We start from the raw sequence: 23,545 nt of genomic DNA on the forward strand, positions 1-23,545 counted from the left end.
TCCTTTCTTAGAACTGCACGCCCGTGGAACTCTCTTCCGTTGGCCTGCTTTCCAGCTGACTACAATCTGATTGCCTTCAAGTCCAATGTAAACAAGTTCTTGATGAACCGTCCCCCTAAGTAATCCAGTTTACAAAAAATTTCACTACTTATGTTTACTACTCTATAATCACAGTGACTAATGTATACCTAGTAACCCGTATCCTCGAGTGGCCTCGTGATCTTGATAAGTGGTGATTCCTGTGTAAAAGAAAAAAAGATAACAATCCGCAAATAAATAAATATATACAAATTACAAAGGATACTAATAAAAATAAAAAATATGACACTTTGTTCTTATACACAAGGTCAAGAATCAATCCATGTTCACCGATTGATAGAGATAGTCTCTTATAGAGATTCCTGTACGAAAAGACGTAAATAACAGGATTAAATCTAAGTAAAAAAAAACGTTCCATTAATTTATGATTCGTTCGGGTCTTATCTTAAAGAAATGCACCAATTCATCTGCATTAGTGAATCTAACTAAATCTTGCTTCATCGTTGGTTGTAAATTGAGGCCACCGCTATTGCAATAGATGCAACGAACCGATCAACCTCCCTCTCCTTTTGATTACTCGTTGAGAACGTCTTCCGGTATCAGCTTAGAGCAATGCTAATACCACGTTGATTAGCTGATGAAATGAGATGGCATTTCATTAACCCGGCTCTTTCATTTTACAACTAAAGCCATTGGAAAAAAATGGCCGCCATGTTATTCATGTTCAAATATAAACCGTCTTAGAAAGAACGTAGGCTGCAAGATATCAAATTTATCAAAGTATACTTACGCAGATAGATACGAAAAGTCTTTATTGAAGTTTGTACCTATTTCCATTCTATGAAGGCCAGGCGCGAACGCAGACGCCATAATTTTATTATACCATCCCTATTTAAGTTAAAACATGCTTATCAAAGTATCATTATGTACATCTATATCAAAAACACTTGTAAACGTTTTTTTTTTTAATTTTTAATTTTTTTTATTTCGATACTTTGTGGACCAGGTGCGTACGCAGACCCCACAATTTTAATGAATCATCATTATGCCAGATCAAACATACACATTCCTGTGTCTCGATACATCTTTATATATGATCAGTTTTCTATAATAGTCAACCATATAGAAGCCTATTCGTGACCAGGCACACATACAGACGTTCAGCTTTATATTATATGTATAATATGAAGCTGAATGTGTGTGTGTGTGTGTCTGGTCACGAATAGGCCCCTATAATAACTTTAAAATAATATTTACAATAATCTTACTACTACTACTACTGCTGCTACTACTACTACTACTACTACTACTACTACTACTAATAATAATAATAATAATAATAATAAATAACGACCAGAATCTTCAGCCAGGGTATCCAAATGGAATTCGATATGGAAAAGTGTGCACTACTGACCATGAGAAAGGGAGAACTAGGAGCAACAGAAGGTATAGTACTGCCAATCAACCAGAAATGAGGGCACTAGGTGAACATGATAACTACAAATACTTGGGAGTTCTGGAAGCAGACGCCATCAAAGCACCGAAATGAAAGAGAAAATAGGAAAAGAATGCCTAAAAAACAAAACCTCATCGAAAAAAAAAACTCTCCTAAATAGTCGAAATCTAATTAAAGGAATAAACACGGGGGTAATGTCACTATTAAGATACTCTAGACCATTTATAAGCTGGACCAAAGAAGAACTAAGGAATCTCGACCAGAAGACGAGAAAACTCATAACGATGCATAATACCCTACACGCGAAGGATGATACTGATCGACTCTGCGTGAAAAAGAAAGATGGAGGAAGAGGGCTGGTCGGTATAGAAGACTGTGTGAATAACACACAAAAAAAAGGAATAGAGAAATATATAATGCAGAACGCCGAAAGAATAATTACTGCAGCAAAAGACACGCATGAAACAAACAAGATAGAAAAAAAAGACGATGATTAAGACGAGGAAAGAAAAATTGGAAGAGAAACAGCTACATAGACGATTCATAAAGATGACAAAAGAAGAAACAAACGAAAACACTTGGAAATGGCCACAAAAAAAGAAAACCTTAAGAGGGAAACTGAATCACTAATAACAGCTGCACAAGATAATTCAATTAGAACCAATCACATCAAAGCAAGGATCGACAAAACACAAGAAAACAGCAAATACAGACTCTGTGGACAAAGAGATGAAACAATAAACCACATAATAAGTGAATGACGCAAACTAGCCCAAAAAGAATATAAAAATAGTGGGAAAGGCAGTTTATTGGCAATTATGCAAACAAATGCATCCTGAACACACAGACAAATGGTACAAACATAAACCAGCAGCAGTACAGGAAAACGAAAGCCACAAGATCTTAGGGGACATTGATATACACCCGGATAAACACCTCCAAGCAAGAGGACCGGATATCATAATAGTTAACAAGAAGGAAAAGTCCTGCCAGATTGTAGACTTTGCCGTTCCAGCAGACAATGAGATTGAAAGGCAAGGAGATTGAAAAACGGAGCAAATACACGGAACTAACCAAAGAGCTCAAAGGATCTGGAGAATGAAGAAAGTAAAGATAACACCACTAATAGTGGGAACTCTATGAATGATAGCAAAAAATTTGAAAAAAAATTGGGAGAGATTGGAATCTGTGGGATGACAGGAAAGATACAAGGAATTTCAATAATGAATAATAAGGAAAACCCTGGAATTTGGAGACTAACACCACACATAAACGACACGGAAACAGATACAAACACGGAGGAACATCACGTGGAATCATGAAAATTGAAACTGTATAATTGAAAATGCCGCCATTTTTTCTTTTAATATCAGTTGTTTGTTAATTAACAATAACAAGAGACATAGGAATACACATAGTTTTTTACTGTGTCAAATTCGACAAAAAATCAGAAACTCATGCAGCATCGGGCAGGGACGGCTAGTATACAAATACTTTTGAGTATGTAACCGTTCTCTTTCCTCTAGGTCTCTCCACATCGTGTTGTATCCAAAAGTATATACTTACACTGAAGATGCCCAGACAGTATCTGGAATAAAGAAAATGGAGAAAAATGAATTAATGATATAGTCCTGCTGAAAAAAAAAAACAACAAAAAAAACACAAACACGCAAAAACTAAAACAACAACAACAACAACAACAGCAACAAAATAAAAAAAAATAAGAACCGAAAAAAAGAAAAAAAATGAAAAGAAAAAATACAATCCAAAAGCCGACAAAATGTATGTGAAGAAGACTATGAAAAGTATGAATGTACTCACAGGTAAAAAAGCCGATGTGAACACGACGACAGTGCAGGTGAAATCGATAATCTCGCCAAGGAAAAGAGAGCGCCGCATCTCGTTTGTGTTCTGAAAAAAGAGAAGGAAATCACAGGAGTCCGTGTGTCAATTTGAATTATGACAGTCACGTAAGTGTGAACGCACGTGCAGTAATACGTCACGATGTATACTGGCTATATATAATTACTAGACTACCCGTGATTCGTTGGGTCAGTATACGTTATAGCTAGCTAATGAAAAATGAGTATACAGAATTAATGTATAAAAATGCAAGTGAGTATACAGAATTAATGTATAAACGCGCAAAAATTGAATGAAATATGAAAAGTCCTTTCCCACACACGTTTTCAAGTGTTTCTACGTATTTTAAAAATGTTTGGAACTTATGACCCCCCACCAGTTTCCCCTTTCTGCCCTCATCCCCACCACCAAACTTGAAAAAAAAAATGCTGAAGATTATACGTCTCGTTACGTTGCCAATAAATGGGGTGTCATTTCACGAGAAATTTATATAAGAAAGTGATCCCCCACGCTAAAATGTTAAATTTTAATTATTAAAAAAAAACTTTTATATTATCTTTAAAGGCCGTTGAAACGTATTATCAAAAGAAGTACATTTTGATTTCTTTACGTTGGGTTGGGTCGTATGTAAATTGATCAAGTGATTTTTCTTTACATTAGAAAAACATATTAGCTTTGTGTTTTTGTTTTAAAACAATTCCAACTTACAATGAAAAATACAAATAAAATAATCGTAAATAAATAATTTGGGCATGAAAAAAAAACAGAGTTCTTTTTTTTTTAATCAAGTTCTAGTTCTAATCACGCACAACTTGGGTAAAGAAAATATTTTTCAAAAATATGTAGGTGCTCCTGAATAATCGGCACACCTCTTACAATTTTTTCCTTTTCGTCTTTTTCCAACTATTTCTGCGGATTATTGGCCTCTAAGCTACCAGATTATTTAAAAAAAATGAAAGAAATCGATATTTAAAATTTTGAAGGGGTTTCAGTTTACATACAACGTTCTAATACATTGACCTCACATTTTCAGAAATTTGAAATTTGACGTTTGCTCCTTCAGCCCCCACCATTATTATTATTATTATTATTATTATTATTATTATTATTATTATTATTATTATTATTATTATTTTTTACGACTTTTTACTTTGAGAAAAGTTCGGCCTGCTCTCCGCTCCATCATTATCTTTTTAGTCTACCTTTTGCCCCTTAATGATTAAAATGAAAAATGTTTAAAATAAAAGTTGATTTTGAAATTATATTGTCTTATTATCTTGAGAAAACATTTTTAAGTGAGAGAAAACAATAAAACCCAGGAAGCCTTTTTCAAGAAAACTTGCATATTTTGTTTTTTGATAAAGAAAATTTTGATAAAGTAAATGTTTTTTTTTGTAAACAGATATTTTATGAGAAAAGATGAATGCTTTTTATGAAAACCGTTAATTGATAATTGAAAATACAGAAAACTGTTTTTCAAGAGAATTTACAAATTATTTTTAAGCAGATGTTATGAAAATAAACAGAAAATTGGACCCGATCATACAAGAAATAATTAAAAAATTACATTTTTGCACACACACAAAAAAAAACCAACAAAAAAAGTCGATTTAGTGTTTCAACATTTTAACAACGCTCGGCTTCATCATTTCGGGTCAAATTCCATTCTTTTTAATTTCGCTTTTTTTTCTTCAATATTTTGAGCAGATTATTAGCGATTGCAAACTAACAAATTTAACAAAAACGCAAAAAATCCAATAAAGATTTTTAAGGGGTTAGGGTTAGATTTTTTTAAGGGGTGTTCAGTCTCTCATACAAAGTTCTAGTAAATCGACCCCCATTATTAGAAACACTCAAGGGCAACACAAAACCAATTTGTTTTCCGTATGGGAAAGGCTTTTTTCATTAATTTCAATATTTTCAGCAGGTTATTATTGATTTAACACTCGTATACCAGATTCTGCATTTTTGTTAGTTGGATTAAAAAATCCAACTAACAAAATGTATTCATTTTAACTTCTAATAATTGCGTTCGATTCCAGTATCCCCCTTAAATAATAATATTCGATCCTAATTACTTCGTTTCTAACTAAAAACCTGGAGCTGTCTCCTTTAATATACAACATCAGTCGCAACTCCATTTTTCCCAGTACCGGAACATTATTTACCGAGAGACAACGTTACTTAAAGATATGACGTGCAGCAAAATAATAGCACTAAAATTGTTTTCCCACAACATGGAAAAACTGCCGAACCGTTTTACCCGGCGTCTTTTTAAAATTGACAGTTTATCCAGTTAACAACATCAGTGAAAACCCCTAGGACAATATCGCCCCTTGTCTGATGGATTATTACAAGCGGGGTCCTGGATGGGGTTTATTGACCCTTAATTATTGTGGCGAGTGTCTATCCACGCAATTAATTAATTGTTTTATAAACTTCTTGCGATTAATACATAGAAAAATGTCAATAAAATTTTTTCTTGCAGATCAAAAGAAAAATACCGCCTTGAACAATGAATCCCCCAAAAAGTAGACACCTTTGATATTGAGTCTCCCCAAATCACACCAAAGAAAAGGAAAATAATCGAGCCGTTCATGGTCCACCCAAAGACGAAAAAATACAGATACACCACTCGGAGTTATCGGCTTGAGAGGGGGGGGGTTATGACAGAACAAACCTATGTTTTCTACTAATAGATTATTCGAATCTCAATAAATACTGGAAAACAAAGTCGTAAGGTGTCTGCGATCTCCGGTACTCGTACTGGACTGGTGGCTGAGGTGTGGTATCTGCTCAAATGTTGCACTCAAATAAATTGTCCTTAGTCAATGGAGAGGGAAACCCTTCTATACTAAGACAATTTTATTTTTGCAGAATGCTCTTTTTGAGGGAAGCTGGTTATCTTATTAAATTAAACCGACCTTGTGTCACATTTTGTTTCGTGGGAAACAAATAAATAACCAGTCGATATCCGGTGGACCAACCTAGGTCGTTCCTCAGCTACGACAAACAACCCACCTATTGTATACTTTGCAATACATGTTGTTCCTTTATTTTGGCGTTCTGTTTTTCTTTGTAACCCTTTAATAGGGCTATAACAGTAACCTTAAGTGGGAGGAGTTTAAAATCTATCCTTAAAAAAATGTTTCTTTTTAAAGATTTTCAAGTAGTCTTAAATTTTAGATCAGAAGTATATGTTCTTCACAATATGCATTCTACAAAACATAATACATAATAAATACATACATATATGAATAATATATATATATATATATATATATATATATATGTATGTATGTATTGTTCATTTTAAAAATGTTATTTAAAAGAAATTATCATCAGAACATACAAAGAATAGAATGCCAGTTGCACGTGTTTATTCATTGTAAGTGATGCTATTGTTCGTTATTTTTCTTTTTTTTTTCCACGGTGGTCACCACTTATCAAGGCCCGGAAGCCACTCAGGGATAAGGGTTATTGCAAGTACAGTACGTTAGTGTAGAGATTTGATGAAGTGTTTACTTAAGGGGGCGGTTCATTAGGAATTTGTTAACGTTGGACTTGAAGACATCCAAGTTGTAGTCAGGTAGGAAGCAGGCAGACGGAACAGATGTTTCTAAACACAATTTTTGGACTACGTATCTCCGAAGAGTCACGCGTATATTGAATCCAAAATATATCTCTTACTCTTTCGCAATTATTATATAAAAAGAACTTTGTCTCTGTATGTCTGTGTGTGTGAATTCGTTTCCTATGGACTCGAAAACAGCTGGGTCGATTTTTATGAAATTTCACATGAAGTTACTCTACGTGCTTCAACGGGGTTCTTACATAGATTTTATATCGGAATGTCGTCGATAAGTATCGATAATCGATAATCGAAATAATCCAATGAACAAGCAATTTTGACCAAGGTTAACACCTTACACAGTCTTACATCACAAGTGTATTTGAGAAGTTTTATTACCGCACAAGCCGAAAGGTTCGACATATAAAAAACAACAGTACGTTCTTTGATATGACAGGGGCGCCTTCGAAATTAATGCTTCTGTATAAAGCAGAATTGCACCATGACACTTGCCTTTTTCATCTTAAACTTAAATTCAAGCCATTATTACCCCACAAGCAGTAAGACCAGGCACATAAAATCAACAGTAGATTGTTTGATATGACAGGGGCGTGTTCAAAATGAATGTTTCTGTTTACAGTATAATCGAAGCATAATACTTGACTTTTGCATTTTAAACTTTGATTCTTCATTAGATATAAAAATGATTTTATAAAAAAAAACAGTACTATGTTGGAAATGTGTTAATGTACGATTGCTTCTTTCACCTTTTTCATCGGTTTTATAATTAACGTGCAGTTGGTTACAATAGAATACGTTATTATTATTATTATTATTATTATTATTATTATTATTATTATTATTATTATTATTCTATGCTTCCGTTCAGTTTTGAAAGACAAAGGATACCCCTTAGGGGTAGTGGCGCGTGTAATTGTGACGCAAGGGTTGCGCAATCCCTAACACCTCTCCTGAATCGGCACTGTCTGATTCCAGTGGCAAGGAGAAGACCAGGCAGACCGGAAGCAATCCCCAGATAAGCGGAGAGCACATACAGCACCTGAAAGTCCCAAATAGTCACCCATTTAGTACTGACCAGGTTCAACGTTGCTTAACTTCGGTGATCTAACGGGAACCGGTGTGTCAACGTTATTATTATTATTATTATTATTATTATTATTAGTAGTAGTAGTAGTAGTGTTTTTGTAATGGCGGCTAACGTGTGTTGAATTTGTTGATCAACAATATAACTTGGGAAGTTGTTATTAATAAGGGTTGGTTTTATGTCAGATTGTGCCGTATATACAGCACAATGACGTTGACACACCGGTTCTCGCCAGATCAGCGAAGTTAAGCAACGTTGAGCCTGGCCAATATCAGATGGGTGACCATTTGGGAAGGCGAGGCGCTGTACGTACCGCGAGGAAAAATACCAGGTTGAGAAACTGGCGCGGTCTATCCTTCTCTCAAGGGTAGATGGGACTCTCTTAAGCCGTGGTAGACACCCTCTTCTAGTGATGGCGTCATAATAAGAAATATCCTTGATTGCCCTGGCGAAGCATCAAGTATTCAAATACCGACAAGATTTGAATTACCCTACAAACTCGTGTGGGGAGTTCAATCTCTGCTGTGACCGCGCTGGATGGATGGATTTATATCTTATAAAATATTTTATTCGTAGATGAATTACGTTTTACTCAGTCGATGAAACTTTTCACTTCGGCCATTTTTGTATCTATATGTACAGTCACTGTCAAAATTAAGAAGATTTGATTTTTACTAGCAGGTTTTCTTTATGGGTAGGTAATAAATTTATCAGAGTCGAATGTAATTTCTACATCGAGGAAAGAAATTGTGTTACATTTATTTAAAATTTAATACCGAATTATTTTTAAATGCGGTTTTGATTATTGTCAATTTATCTATATTTTCCTGTAATTAGAGTATATCATCGACGTACCTAACATATATGAATGATTTAAGAATGCTATATATATATATATATATATATATATATATATATACATACATATGTGTGTGTGTGTACAGTATAACTACTATAATTTGAACGTCCGCTTCGTTCAAATTAGAAGATGCTGTTCAAGTTTCGTGATAAAAAATGTGCCCTAGTTAACTTTAATTTTCTAAGAATTAAGAAATAGTAAATGAAATTCATTGCTATATGATACTTTAAGTATATATTAAGTTGAGTTTATGATATATTGCGAATAAGAATTGTTAAATATTATTACCAGGAACAAAAATATTGAAAATAAATGAAATCTACTCTTACTTGTAAGGTATTTATTACCTAAGTTATCATCTATACAAATCATACATTCATGTAAAATACAGTTTTTTTTAGTTATTCATTGAATGAGTCTCATTGCAGTTTCTATTTTCATTGATTGAGCTCTCGGGCACTGCCATTGTATTCCGTAAGCGATCACGAAAATCTACAATTTCTTGGTTCTGTAGCTTCTTTATGATTATATCTCTTCGGAGTGACATTGCTTGCAAAACATAGTTGTCACTAAAGTAAGAATTTTTTTCTAGAAATTTTATAACCTTCTCCATAGACTTTTCTGCATCATCCCATGATATAGCTTCATCAGAGTGTTCTTGGTTATTTACATTAGGGTCAAGAGAATGGGAAATGTCGCTATTTTCATCACCATTACTGCCTTCAGGATATTGATCAGTGGTTTCCTCATCTTGTTGCACCCACATTTCAACATCATCTGCATTAAGTGATTTAAGAACAGCGTGGTTGGTCGGTAACCGTTTGGTTTCAAGAATTTTTTCTAGACAAGATGTATTATCTGATTCTTTCAGTTCAGAAGCCTTTGGCGCTGGGCATAATTTAACCCATGCTTTTGCTAATGCGCTTGCTAGAACTTGATTCCATGCATTTGCGAGAGAAAATATGGCATCTTTGATAGTAAAATGGCGCTGAAAATCGCTTATACTCATGGTACTATTTATCATATTCATCATGAAATCATTTCTGTAGAAACATTTTAAGTTTCAAATAATCCCTTGATCCATAGGTTGGATGAGAGAAGTCACATTAAGTGGTAAGTAGCACACAAAAACATTCCAGCAAGACTACACTAGTTCTGACTCAGGAGGATGTGCTCTACAATTGTCCAACAGACACAAGCACTTTGAATCAGGTTTACCTAATTCAAAAAAACGCCTTTGGACAACTGGTACGAATCAAAAACCATTTTTTAAACAACTGTTGATTCATCCATCAATTTCGTAAAGAATAATAGGATACTGGCAAAGGCGAAACTCCTTTCAATGCTCGGGGACACTTTGATTTGCCTTTGCCGATGACAAGAAGCTTAAGTTTATGAGTTCCAGAAGCATTGGCGAATACCATCACTGTTAGTCTTTCTTTATTTAATTTGAATCCTTTTATTTTCTGCTCCTCGGATCTTGCTAATGTTTTTGCAGGTAAACTCTTCCAATTTACGCCACTTTCATCAGTGTTGTAAACATCCTCTGGTGTTAAATCATAATCGGCAATTATCGTCTTGAATTTGTCACAATAATTTGATGCTGCGTATGTATGTGCAGACCGTTGTTCACCTGACATTGTTAATTGTCTTATACCATGTCTACTCTTAAAGCTCCTAAGCCAACCTTCACTGAATTTCATATCTTCTGCGATATTAAACTCTTCCTTAAGAGATTTTGCTTTAGCAATTAACATGGGTCTCGATATTGCTACACCTTCATTTCGTTTTGCTACAAACCACTCATGCAATATTCGATCGAATTCAACTTGCTTTGGTCTGCAAAGAGTCCTTCTTTTGACATGTCTTTTATTTGGAGAGAAAGGAGCAGTCTTCAATATTTCCTCCTTTTTTATGTAAAACAGTGTACTTCTTCCAATCTTATAATCTCTCAATATAACGCTATTTTCAACTCCAGCATCTAATTTTTCTATAATTTGACGTTTTTCGAGTAAAGTCAGTGTCACTTGTTTTCTTATAGATTTGCAAGCCATTGTAATGGGTTGTTTTACACTATTTTAAATATAGCAATCTTAAAAAAAATACAGTTAGTGCAAATTAATTATCAATAGCTAAGCTACATTAATTACATAGTACCAATATTAGCATTACTGTGCAATATCTGACCAAACGATGTAAACAGTTTTACTGCAACTCCGCATCAAATATGCTAATACAATTTCAATGACGAGATAGTTCAAATTTAGAGAAAGTCCAAATGAGAGGAAGTCCAAATTAGAGGAAGTTCAAATTAAAGGAGTTATATATATATATATATATATATATATATATATATATATATATATATATATATATATATATATATATATATATATATATATATATATATATATATACTAGCAAAAGTACCCGTCGTTGACTGGGTTCAAAAACAGCCTACAGAAAATGGACTTGTATTTATTAAAGTATGATAGGTTATGAAAAGGAAGGGTTGTAAAGAGATAGCTTCGAATTTGGGGGTATCAAAACCAAAGTAAAATATGATGAAAGTAAAAATAAAATAGATAAACACCATAATTTATTATACCATACCTGTTCACACTGAAACACTTATCACAATATTCTGTGGATCTATATTAAAAAACCTTGTTAAACTTTGTGACATATTTCCATTCTAGTCAGGTGCGAACGAACACCCCATAATTTTATTATACCACATTTCTTCAAACTGAAACATAATTATAAAAATATACTTACACAGATAGATATGAAAAGTCTTTATTAAAGTTTGTGACTATTTCCATTCTATGGAGGCCAGGCGCGAACGCAGACCCCACAATTTTATTATATTATTTTATTATACCATCCTTATTTAAAACATACTTATAAAATTATTATTATGTACATCTATATCAAAAACACTTGTAAACGTTTTTTTAATTTTTTTATTTCCATACTTTGTGGACCAGGCGCGAACGCAAACCCCATAATTTTAATGAAACACCGTTCTGCCAGATCAAACATACCCATTCCTGTGTCTCGATACATCTTCTATCATTATATGTGATCAGTTTTTTTTTAAATAGTCAACAATATAGGAGTCTATTCATGATCAGACACACACACATACATTCAGCTTTATATTATAAATATATACATATATGATGAAAATTATGGATATATGTGTGTGTGGGTGTGTGTATTGTAATCGCTCCACATCTAATCAGGCTTGTCTGATAACTATATATGCACGTGCATACTTGTAACATAAACTTTTCTTCATACAAACATGATTTTACTACACATTTAAAAGCGGGTTAGGGTTAGATTATGGTTAGATTAACGGATAGTTTATGGTTAAAAATAACACTATGTTTGTCTAGTTCATGTAACTAAATTTACTGGTAAACTTGTCATGCTGAATTGCTAAGCTCGTCGGCATTTTCCCGACCATTTACGTAAACGACTGAAAAACGTCGAAAAAAGTCGGTTTTGTTTGGTTCCAAAGCAGTAACAGTATCTAAAAAATAATATAAAACATAGTGTTAATTGAGAGAAAACTACTAAATAGACCACTGTAATTTATTATATAAATCCGAGTTGTCTGTGTGTTCGTATGTCAGTGTGATTGTGTGTTTGTATATCCGCTAAAACCTTTTGTCATCTGCATCGAAGCCGCACGAACGTGGTATCGTTGGAAAGAGCGATCTCTAGGACACATAATATAATATCGAAAAATTAGAAAAAAATCGTCAATCATTTCATGTAGAAATGTCGTTTCGATGGTGCTTGTAAATCGCGCGTGCGTGAACGATCCATTCGTTGTTTCGTTTTAAGAAGCTAAATTTGCAATGTCATAACAGCTTTGTCGTCGTGGTTCGGTCGATAATATGTTCACTTACGACCTTAACTTTTGCATGTTCACGTCCATCACGCGGCATTTTTTCTTTTTCTTTTCTTTTTTTTTTTTGCTTACAAAGTTTTCCCTTCGGTTTCGCTTCTGGCTGATAGCATCCAAATCTCTTTTTTAATTTGTAATTTTTTTTATTTAACCATATTTTACGACTGGGTAACGCCTGGGACATCTCCGCTGATATTAGATATATTACAAATGAATTATTTAAAAGCGCCCTGTGCTTATTTCTTGTAAAAATTCACAACATATACTCGTCTAGCTACAACCACTGTAAATAATTTTCCTTTTTTCTTTTGTTTCCTTAAAACTAAACGAAACTTCCATGAGCAAAGTTTCTTTCCAAGAACTACCCGACTGTGTGTTGTATTTCTTCTGCGCCTAAAAAAAGAATGTCGACACATTGATATATGAAACTGTAACAATATATCTTTATTGTTGATGACGATGATGATGGATGATTGGTTGTTCGGAAGATACACGCAGAGAAATTCAACGGATTGATTCTTCTCGGGCTCAAACTGTGAACCAACTTTCGAGTTCTTATTATATAACTATTTGTGACCACATCAAACGCTCTCTTGGTATGGCACAGGCACTGTAGCCACACCTCAAGCGTGTTTTATTCGGCGATGGTGGTTTCAATAAATAGACTTGGCTTTGTGTCGACTTGATTTACCCATTTTGCCGAAAATTTCACCTTTTTACAAGGGAGTCATCGCTTATAAAGGCCTCATAGCCATTCGAGTATAAGGTGGTCACTGAGACAATAGCACAGTAATTGTTAGATAGATGAAATTAGATAGAAGTTGATTATCTTAGGAGGCGGGCCATCAAGAGCTTGTTTATATTGGACTTGAAGATGACCATGTTGTAGTTAGGTTGAAAAAGACCAGCGAAACAGAGTTCCACAGGCGGGAAGTTCTAGGAAAGAAGCTTTGGTCATGAAATTTGTGTTAAGATTTTGGCAGTAGAGGAAATTGTTGGTAGTGGCTGTAGCTAGAAGAGTTCTTGTTGTGATAGTTCGGTAGAGTAGACTAAAGCTCAGACGAGTACTTGCCATGAAAATAACGATAGAGCAGAGACAATATCGCAACTATTCTGTAAGAAAAAGGTTGCAAGGAGGCGAAAAGGTAGCATCTATTAGGTTTAGAATCCGGTTTCGAATTTTGCCAAGGCAGGATAGGGTGCTTCGTGCAGCTCCTTCCCAGATGTGGCAATAATATTCTCACACAAGTAGAGGATCACGCATCAAACATTTACCGATGCAATTCTCACCCTATACAGAGACAAATACATCCTAAGTTGGAGTGTTGTATTTAGAGAGGTGGATTCGCACCAAAACAGTCATATGTTGTATAGTGAGGTCATATTGTTCTTATAACTGGATCCGTTATAAACGTATAAAGTGCATGCATTTTTGTTTAGCCAGAGGATATGATATCGATGTATAAATTGAGTCATGTTGTATCAGAAAGTTATCACACGGGTATATATTACAATTCATATTTACATAAAATATTTTTTTTATAAGAAGAATAATATATGCTTCATACCTTTTCTTCAAGAGTTCTTCTATCTTAACTGCTGAGCTCCATGAAGAAACATGAAATGACCAACACCATAACCAATTGGGACCCTTATTCTTCTTTCTTTTGTGAAACCACAGAACAACACTTTATATTTTAGAAAGTACTGTTGCCACATTTGGGGAGGAGCTTCTCAGAGCACCCGTTCCCGTCTTGACGGGGTACAAAACCGTCTTCGAAATCTAAAACCATTTCGCCTCGTTACTTTCTCTTTCTCACATAAGAGACGTTACGAATCTATCTCTGCTCCATCGTTAGTTTCTTGGCAAGTGCTAAACTGAGCATCAATTTATGCCCCCCCCTGAAAAACATTATAATATACGCGTCTAACTACAATAGCTGCCAACAATTCACCTTACTCTCTCTCTCTCTCAGTACCATAAACAAAAGGAACATTTCGTAAGCAAAGTTTATTCTTAAAACTGTCTGTCTGTAGAACACAATATCACGTGTCTGCTGCCCAACTGAGTAGAAAATAGCTGTTTTCAAATGTAATTTAAATAAGTTCATATTCATCCGCCATTTTAATTAATAAAACCCAAGTTCCACCATCAAGGTGGTGTCTCACTGTTTACACAACACTTAGTAACCCTTACCATCGAGTGGCCCTTGGGCTTTAATAATCGATGATTCACTAGTAAACACGTATTAGAGAAAAATGTTATGTTTTTAAACTGCTAAACACGGAGTAACGTGTAGTAGTAGATGTGGTTATTTTTGATTGCTTGTAAGGACATATTCGTTATTACGTAATCTGCTATACCAAAACATGTGTGCATTATGTATTCTAGATGACGGCATGGCATTTTCTTAATCTGAAATCTGATATAAGCGAAATTCCTATCTATTAAAAAGACCTGGTGAATATGGTGGCGGTGAGAGTAAACAAATAGTAACGAGTAACAAAAAATGTAATTTTATCTTTTCGAAGGTTGTTTGCGAAGGATCAAAGTTTTCAGAGTTAATATAAGAAATATTTAAAGAAGAAGTAAGGAGTAAGTCATTAATTTTATTTATTGCGGACGATTATCCTCATATTTTATTAGTTGTTTCACGATGTTTCGGCCAACTATTCCTCTGGCCTTCGTCAGGTAGTAACCGCGACGGATAGGAACTCTGAATCTCTTGACTGCATTAACTGCAATTACTGCCTTCAGTAACGTGGTGAGACGACAACAACTACAGAAAGCAGTAATTGCAGTGAATGCAGCCAGGAGATTCAGAGTTCCTATTCGTCGCGGTTACCACCTGACGAAGGCCAGAGGAAAAGTTGGCCGAAACGTCGTGAAATAACTAATAAAAAATGAGGAGAATTGTACGCAATAAATAAAATTAATAAATAATACTAATCTCAATGAATTCCAATTAAAATAATATAAGGAATAACTCATTTCTGAACCTGCATAGATGCTTAGGATAATTAGCATGTGAAGGTGTTCATCATTTTATTATTATGTCTGAATGCGTGGGAACAAACTTCTGTACTTTATTCTATAGTTTAATAAAACGTCATCAATAGCAGCAGAATATAATAATCATATTGACGTTACTTTCATTGTACTTTATTTTATTTTTATTCCTTTTGTGTTTCTTTCTTTATTCTTTCTTTACTTCTTTTTCTTTTCTTTTTTATTTTCTCTTTCTTTCTTCGTTTTTCCTATTTATTTACTTTTATATCAAGAATGAGAGTTCAATAGAAACGTTGTTTTAATTTGAATAAAATAAAATACGCATCAAGTGCGCTTGAAACCAATTTACAACATGGCGAGGAAGAAGAAAAGGAAAAAAAAGAAACAAAACAACACACTGAAGATGGAGTATACCTCCGAAATATATTTGTGATAAATTTTAAACAAGTAAAATATTAGTTTATTTTCCTAATGTTGCGTTGTGATTTGGTTTCAAGCGCACTTAATGAGTATTTTATTTTACTTTTTATGTTTTATCTTTTCGTATTTTTTCTATTTCTTTTCTTTTTTTTTCGCTTTTCCTTTTCTTTTCCTCCTTTCCTGTTTCAATTTTTTTTCAAAAAAATATTTTTCTATTTATTCTTTTGCATTATTTCTTTCCTTTCTTCTTTTTTCTTCTGCCGTTTTCATATTTTACTTGATCGACCTGTTCTTATTCCCTTTGTATCCTTTTCTGTTCTTCGTTTTCTATATTTCCTTACCCCCATTCATATTAGTTCCTCATAATAATATGAATGGGGATAAAGAAATAAATAAAGTTACAATAAAACACCCCACAAAAACTTAATTACCACAGACTTAATTTAATAACAGGAATTTTTGTTCCTTATTTGTGCTTCGGGGGGTTTTGAAATTTAATTTCCTGCTCTAGACAACCTCGGCCATTCTTGACCAGTATTTAAAACGCAAGTGACATTGATCAATTTAAGGCGGTCTAATTCTCAAGTAAAAACGTTAAGGTCAATTCATGTTGTCTAATTAATCTTATTAATGAGGATAGGCAATGGGAATCGAGTGAAAATGTTTCTGCAGATCTACCCTCGCAATATTACACGAGACTTGCTTCATATGGCCATTTCCTCGCGAAACATATAGATTATCTTATTATTTCTATAGAGAAGCTTGTTCTGGTGGTCAATTGATCTGTTGGTTGTGTGTCATGTATACTTTTGCAGAAAACATTTTAGATTTGTTCGTAACGCTTAAGTTTAGAATAAAAATTCGTAACTCAGCCATATCTAATTTTGAAATAGCTATTTAGCTGATGTGTAACGAATAGAATGTTTATTGGTCTGTCACGTATAATTTTGAAACACCATTTTAGTTGACCCACAAAATTAAATTTCGAAATAGCATTTTCATTGTAGCGCTTAAGTTAAATATAGCATTTTCTATGGTCTGTTACGAATAATTTAGAAATAACATATTAATTTGTATGTGTTGCTTAAGTCTGAAATAATATTTTCGATAGTCTGTCATGTATAATTTAGAAATAGAATTTAGTTGATGCGTAACGTTTAATTTTGAAATAGTATTTTCGTTAGTCTGTCATTTGACAAATTGATTTAGTTGATCTGTCATTAGAATTTTGAAATAGCATTAACTTTGAAACTGGATTTTCATTAGTCTGTCATCTATATTTTTCAAATAGGAATTTTAGTTGGTCTGTAACGCTTAAGTTTGAAATAACATTTCTTTGATCTATCATGTATAATTAAAAAAAGATTAGTTGGTTTGTAACGCTTAAGTTTGAAATAGCATTTTGGTGTGTCATGAATAACAAAAAAAATCATTTTAGTTGGTCTGTAATGTTTGTTTGAAATAGCATTTTCATTAGTCTGCCAAATATAATGTTGAAACTTCGTTTTATTTTGCCAGTAACGCTTACGTTTGAAATAGAATTTTCGTTGATCTATCATGTATAGCTTTCAAATAGCATTTAGTTGATATGTAACGCTTAAGTTTGAAATAAGACTTTCGTTAGACTTTATTTGGTGTATAACGCATGTTTGGAATAGAATTTTCGTTGGTCTGTCACGTATGATTTTCAAATACCATTTAGTTGATATGTAAAACTAAGTCTGTTATCTATAATACTAAAATAGCATTTTCGCTAAACTGTTATGTATAATTTTGAAATAGCATTTTTGTTTCTCTGTAACGCTTTAGTTTGAAATAGTATTTTTCGTTGGTCTGTCATACATAATTTTGAAATAGTATTTTACTTCGTAACGATTAAGCTTTGTTAGTTTGTCGTGCATAAATCTGAAATAGTATTTTCGTTGATCTGTCATGTATAATTTTACAAAATAAGTTGCAGTTAAATGGGCTGGTAAACAGCAAAAGTAAAATAAAATAAATACAATAAGCAAAAGTTCAGCTAGAATTCGTCACTGTCAACTTTCTCTCTCAATTTCCAGCACATGTTCTGCCAACCGCGTCTGTCAATAGGCATTTTATTAGAAAACTGACCCCATTCCATTTGCATACGTGTGCAGTGGAAGATGAGATCTCGTGAGATTCCACGAGACTACACCTTATACATCCATGGCTGCCATCTTTAATTTCTTTTTGTCTCAGATCCCATCCGAAGATAAGTTGTATGACCGCACGACACACACACACACACACACACACACACACACACACACACACACACACACACACACACACACACACACACGACGCGCGCGCGGGCGCTTTCTTCTGTGATTATTACATTCAACTCTACAATAATATTAAAATAGCATTTTAATTGATATGCAGCGTCTAGGCTTGATTGAATGTCACTTTTGGGAACGTTTTTCTTAAAAATTATATTATTTCACGCGACGCTATTTGATTTCGTACCAATTCATTCTGGAAATGAGTAATGTCAGAATGTGTTTAAACGTAGTGAAATCAAATTAATTATCAATTATTGTCGATCGTTTGGACGGAGGATCATATGTTTTTCAAATGTGTTATAAAAGTGATATCATACGTACGAACATTACATGCCTTAGCGCAGCGTATTATCATTTACTCACTAGGAGTAGTTACACAAGCAATCATTTACTCACTAAGAGTAGTATCACAAGCAATCATTTACTCACTACTCTTTGAGAACAACTTGTGGTGTTCTCTGGAGTCTGAGTGACAAGAAGTCTCCAGTCAGATTTTCAGCACTCTCCACCTCTTTCGATAACCTTTAGAAAAGAATTTTCGTTATCGAAACAGCCGCTTACCTTTGATTTTTCATTGGCAGACCCATTAATATTAACTGGGATTTAGGTGGCAATAAGCATCTCCAAGGTCTCAGTCCTCTTCGCACTCAACCAGCGGAGATCTGGCCAGTGCTTTTTCTCCTCGATCTTGCCACCCTCCTTGATCCTCCTCATTATTTGGTATGGTACCCGTTTATGGTGACACATACACATTCAAAAAGAGTACCGATATCTTACAATTATACAGTTTTCATGATTCCATGTGATGTTCCTTTGTGTTTTATATTTGTAGCTGTTTCTCTGTGTCCAGTTTATGTGTCCAGTTCATTTTTGTTAATCTCCATATTCCTGCAGGTTTCATTATTGTCATCTGTTGTATCTTCTCAGCCATCCCTCTGATTCCAATCTCTCCCATTCTTTTTGCAAAAGTTTTCAGTATTGTTCCTGATGCTCTATTATTTGTGTTAGCTTGATTTTCCGCATTTTCCCGACCCGTTTGAACTCTCTGTCCAGGTCCGTGTATTTGCCCCGCTTCTCCGTCTCCTTGGTCTCCACCATATTGTCTGCTGAAACGCCAAAATCTATAATCTGGTAAGGCTTTTCCATCTTATTATGACATCCGGTCTTCTTGCTTGAATGGGTTTATCCGTTTTTATATCCATGTCCCATAAGATCTTGTGACATTCATTTTCCAGTACTGCTGCCGGTTTGTGCTTGTGCCATTTGACTGAGTGTCGAAAATGCAACTGTCTGTATAACTGCCAGTGTATTGCCTTCTCCACTCTATCATGTTTTTATTATTTTTTTTTACATACCAGTCACCACTTATAAAGGCCAAGAGACCACTCGAGGATAATATCATAATAAGGCGTTAGAAGTACAATATTAGTAAATTGGGTTACTTAGGGGAACAGCTCATCAAGAACTTGTTTACGTTGGACTTGAAGATGACCATATTGTAATCAGCTGGAAAGCAGGCTAACGGAAGACAGTTCCACAGGTTTGAAGTTCTAAGAAAGAAACTTTGTTAATGGAATCTACGTTTAGGTTTAAGTGCGGATAAAGAGTGGGGAAAATTATTGATAGTGTTTCTCGTGAAAGTTTGGTGAGAGGGGACCATAGATTGGAGTTCAGACGAGCACTTGCCATGAAAATAGCGATAAAGCAGAAACAGGCTCGCAACGTCTCTTCTGTGAGAAAGAGGTTGCAGGGAAGAAAAAAGGGCATCCCTTACTAGGCTACGAAGTCTATTTTGAACTCTGTCAAGGCAGGATAAGATCTTTCTAGCAGCTTCTGTCCGGATGTGACAAAAATACTCCATCCTTGGACGTACCTGGATCTTATATAGGTAGAGAATTACATCAGCAGTGAGACAGCTACTGGATAAAAAGAAAGGTCCCACCATTTTTCCAGCGACCTACGCAACAGATTTGATGTACGTGTTCCATTTTAGATCAGGATTAAAGGTCAAGCCCAGAAGCTTATCAAAACATGGAGCCTCCCCAAGACGAAAGCCATTCATTTCAATTGATGCCAGATGGGGATTAGAGCGTTGATGATGTAAAGATAGAAGATTAGTTTTAGATGTATTAAAATTAAGTAGCCACTTCTTTCCCCATTGTACCACGTGATCAAGATCAGAGAAGAGAGCATAAGAAAGAACTTGGTCATTTACGGCCTTTGATGTGCTGCAATAGACGGTAGTGTCGTCAGCATAAATGTCTACATCTTGTGAAGTAGACCTTTATGCCATACTCTATCAAATGCCTTAGATATGTCTAGAGCAATTGCCCTAGAAAGGAAGCCTCCGTCGGGAGATTCGCTAATTACATGAGATATAACCGTAAGCATATCTGCTGTAGATCTAGCAGAACGGAAACCATATTGCATATCACTAAGAAGGTTATTTTTGCTGAGGTGGTTGACTACATCTCTATTTAACATAGATTTCAGTAACTTACTAATGACGCACAGGAGACTTATTGTTCTGTATTCAGGGGTAGATGACCGATCACCTGAATTCTTAAATACGGGGCATACTGATGAGATTTTCCAGAGTGTTTGGAAGCAGTTCTCCTTAAGACAACGCTTAAACAGCTTTGCAAGTATGGGAGCTAGTTCTGGTAGAAGCTTTTTATGCACTATAATTTGGAATGCCGTCAGGGCCAGTTGCTTTACTGAAATCAAAGTTTTTGATTAGCTTGGCAACATTACGCACAGATATTTGTATGTCGCATAGCGTGTTTTCTAATACAGGAGAAAATACGGGGTGGGGGGACGAGGCTTTAATCGCATAGCGTAGAATTAGCTGTAAAGTTATTGGCAAAAAGTTTTGCTTTGTCTGATGCTGACGAGATTATCTCGGGTTCATTGACACACGCTTCTGTTCAGGCTTCTGTTTGCTATTTGTCAAAATTGGTGGGAACCAAGCCGCTGCTCAGTCACTTTGGACTTGACGGACTAAGCATACAGCTCTTTCGCGTTCTTCATTACTCTTTTACAGTGGTTGTTGGCAGTCTTGAAAGCGGCTATGGTCTCAGTATATCTATTACTTTGGAAGCAATGGAAAGAAGTGATTTCTGCGCGCAATGGCAGCAGCACATTCGGCAGAGAACCATGGGTGGCTGTTAGGTTTTTGCTGGAATTTTTTCGAGAGTACGGAACGGTCTATACCTACAGTTAACCACTTCGTCAGGTCTGATATTGAAAAGGACGTATCCTTTTTAAACATGGGACGTAGAGATAGATCTGATATAAAAGCACGGAAGCTATCTCACTCAGCTACAGAGTATCGATATACTGTACGATGGAGAGGTATGTCTGAGGACTTATTACATTTAATTTTTATCTAACTGATACAACAGAGTGGTTGGAAGATACCAATGGATACAGAACGGAAGATGAACATAGCTCAGGGTAAGCTGTGAGGAAATGGTCTAGGAGACTTGCATACTGATCGTCAGAGTCGGGCACACAGATTGGTTAGTGAACAATCTGTTAGGTCATGAGCAATGAAGAAAATCGGGACTGAACCTCCCCTCATCATCTGTCTTGTTTGAATAGGTTATAGCCCACATTACGACACATTACGCTTATCACCTGTGTTTCGAAATTCATAATTAATGGTTTATTAATTTAGAACCTAATTTTGTATATACGAATAAATAAACATATACTTATGCCCAACTTCTCCAGAGACATTTTTTTGATTGTTAAACTCTTAAATATGCAGGGAATTTCGAACAGAACTCTCGACTGGTAGAAGTTTAAAGTAATTTATAATTGTACCATTAATATCGCCGGCTCAGGGGATTGAACCTTCAACCCCCAGACGACTTTCACTTAGAACGTATTATCTAAATTGGAAATATTTTCAAATGTCCAGCTATTACGGAATTCGCATTTCTTTCGCCGACTTCTTTTTACGATGAACCACTTAAGGATTTCACATTTATTTTGATACAACCCTAACTACTCCGTTATTTTCGTCAAAATTGGAAATATTTTCAAATTTTCATCAGCTATGGGCAAATAACTCCACTGCCTTGTGGATGCTTTGATAAAGGCAAACGCTAAATGAGTAAAAAATGACAAAAGTCCGGGGTGGAGTCCCGATAAGGGAATGGTGAAGCACTGCAACACCTTTTCGGTAAACCCTGCAGCTGCGTTGGCTCGGACCGTATTGGCTTGCTTTTCCATCAGGCAAAACTAGATCTCCTTATCACAAACTTAGACCTGCATCTGGACAGGTAACTCCAGCTTCGTCTGTATAAGCCACAGCAGATGCTGCAGTGCACCAGACTATATGCAGAACGCCATTATCTCACGAGATAGAAAGTTGTCGTCGTCGTCGTCGTCGTCGTCATCATCATCATCATCATCATCATCATCATCATCATCATCATCAGTAATATTAAATTGCTTGCTTTCTGTTTTTCACCTTTATTATTATAATAGATAGAAATATAAAAATAAAAATTATTTTTTTAATTGAGAAAAGTGAAAGAGAGGAATATTTATGGCAAATGTAATTGGTGTCATCATCATGATCATCATCGCTAACAACAACAACAACAGCAACAATAGCACCAACAAAATTAACAATATTTAAATTAGATTTAAAAACGAAGTATCTATTTAATTATTAAAAGGAAAACATTTTTAACTCATTATGCTCGCAAACCCAGGTCTCCTCATCAGCTGCACAGGCCTGCATCCGGAGGGGCAACTCAGGTTTCGGCTTTATAGCTACAGCAGATGCTGCAGTCCACCAGACTAGATGCAAAACGCAATTTTCTTATTAGATGGAAGGTTGCCATCATCATTACTTAGCACTTTATTCACTACGAACAATTGTAGCATATATTTTAGTATGCGACTAAACTGGTTCACCCACCAGATTTGTTTGATGAAGAGGGTGGCTAGTCTCCCTGAAGGATTAAAAACGAGACCTT

General features: G+C 34.9%; 1 protein-coding gene across 1 annotated transcript in view; it reads right to left on the bottom strand.

Moving 5' to 3' along the window:
• LOC145291622 (uncharacterized) overlaps nt 1-23,545 on the bottom strand; it is a 110,537-nt gene that overhangs the window by 62,971 nt on the left and 24,021 nt on the right. The window contains exons 2-3 of the mRNA XM_080137697.1: nt 3,317-3,406; nt 3,062-3,083 (exon numbers count right to left, since the gene is read on the bottom strand). Coding sequence (XP_079993823.1) covers nt 3,062-3,083; nt 3,317-3,394 — 100 coding nt within the window. The 5' untranslated portion in view covers nt 3,395-3,406. The remainder of the gene's footprint in view (nt 1-3,061; nt 3,084-3,316; nt 3,407-23,545) is intronic.

Source organism: Euprymna scolopes, chromosome 12 (assembly GCF_053919585.1).
Source record: "Euprymna scolopes isolate OS-2025 chromosome 12, ASM5391958v1, whole genome shotgun sequence".
NCBI lineage: Eukaryota > Metazoa > Mollusca > Cephalopoda > Sepiida > Sepiolidae > Euprymna > Euprymna scolopes.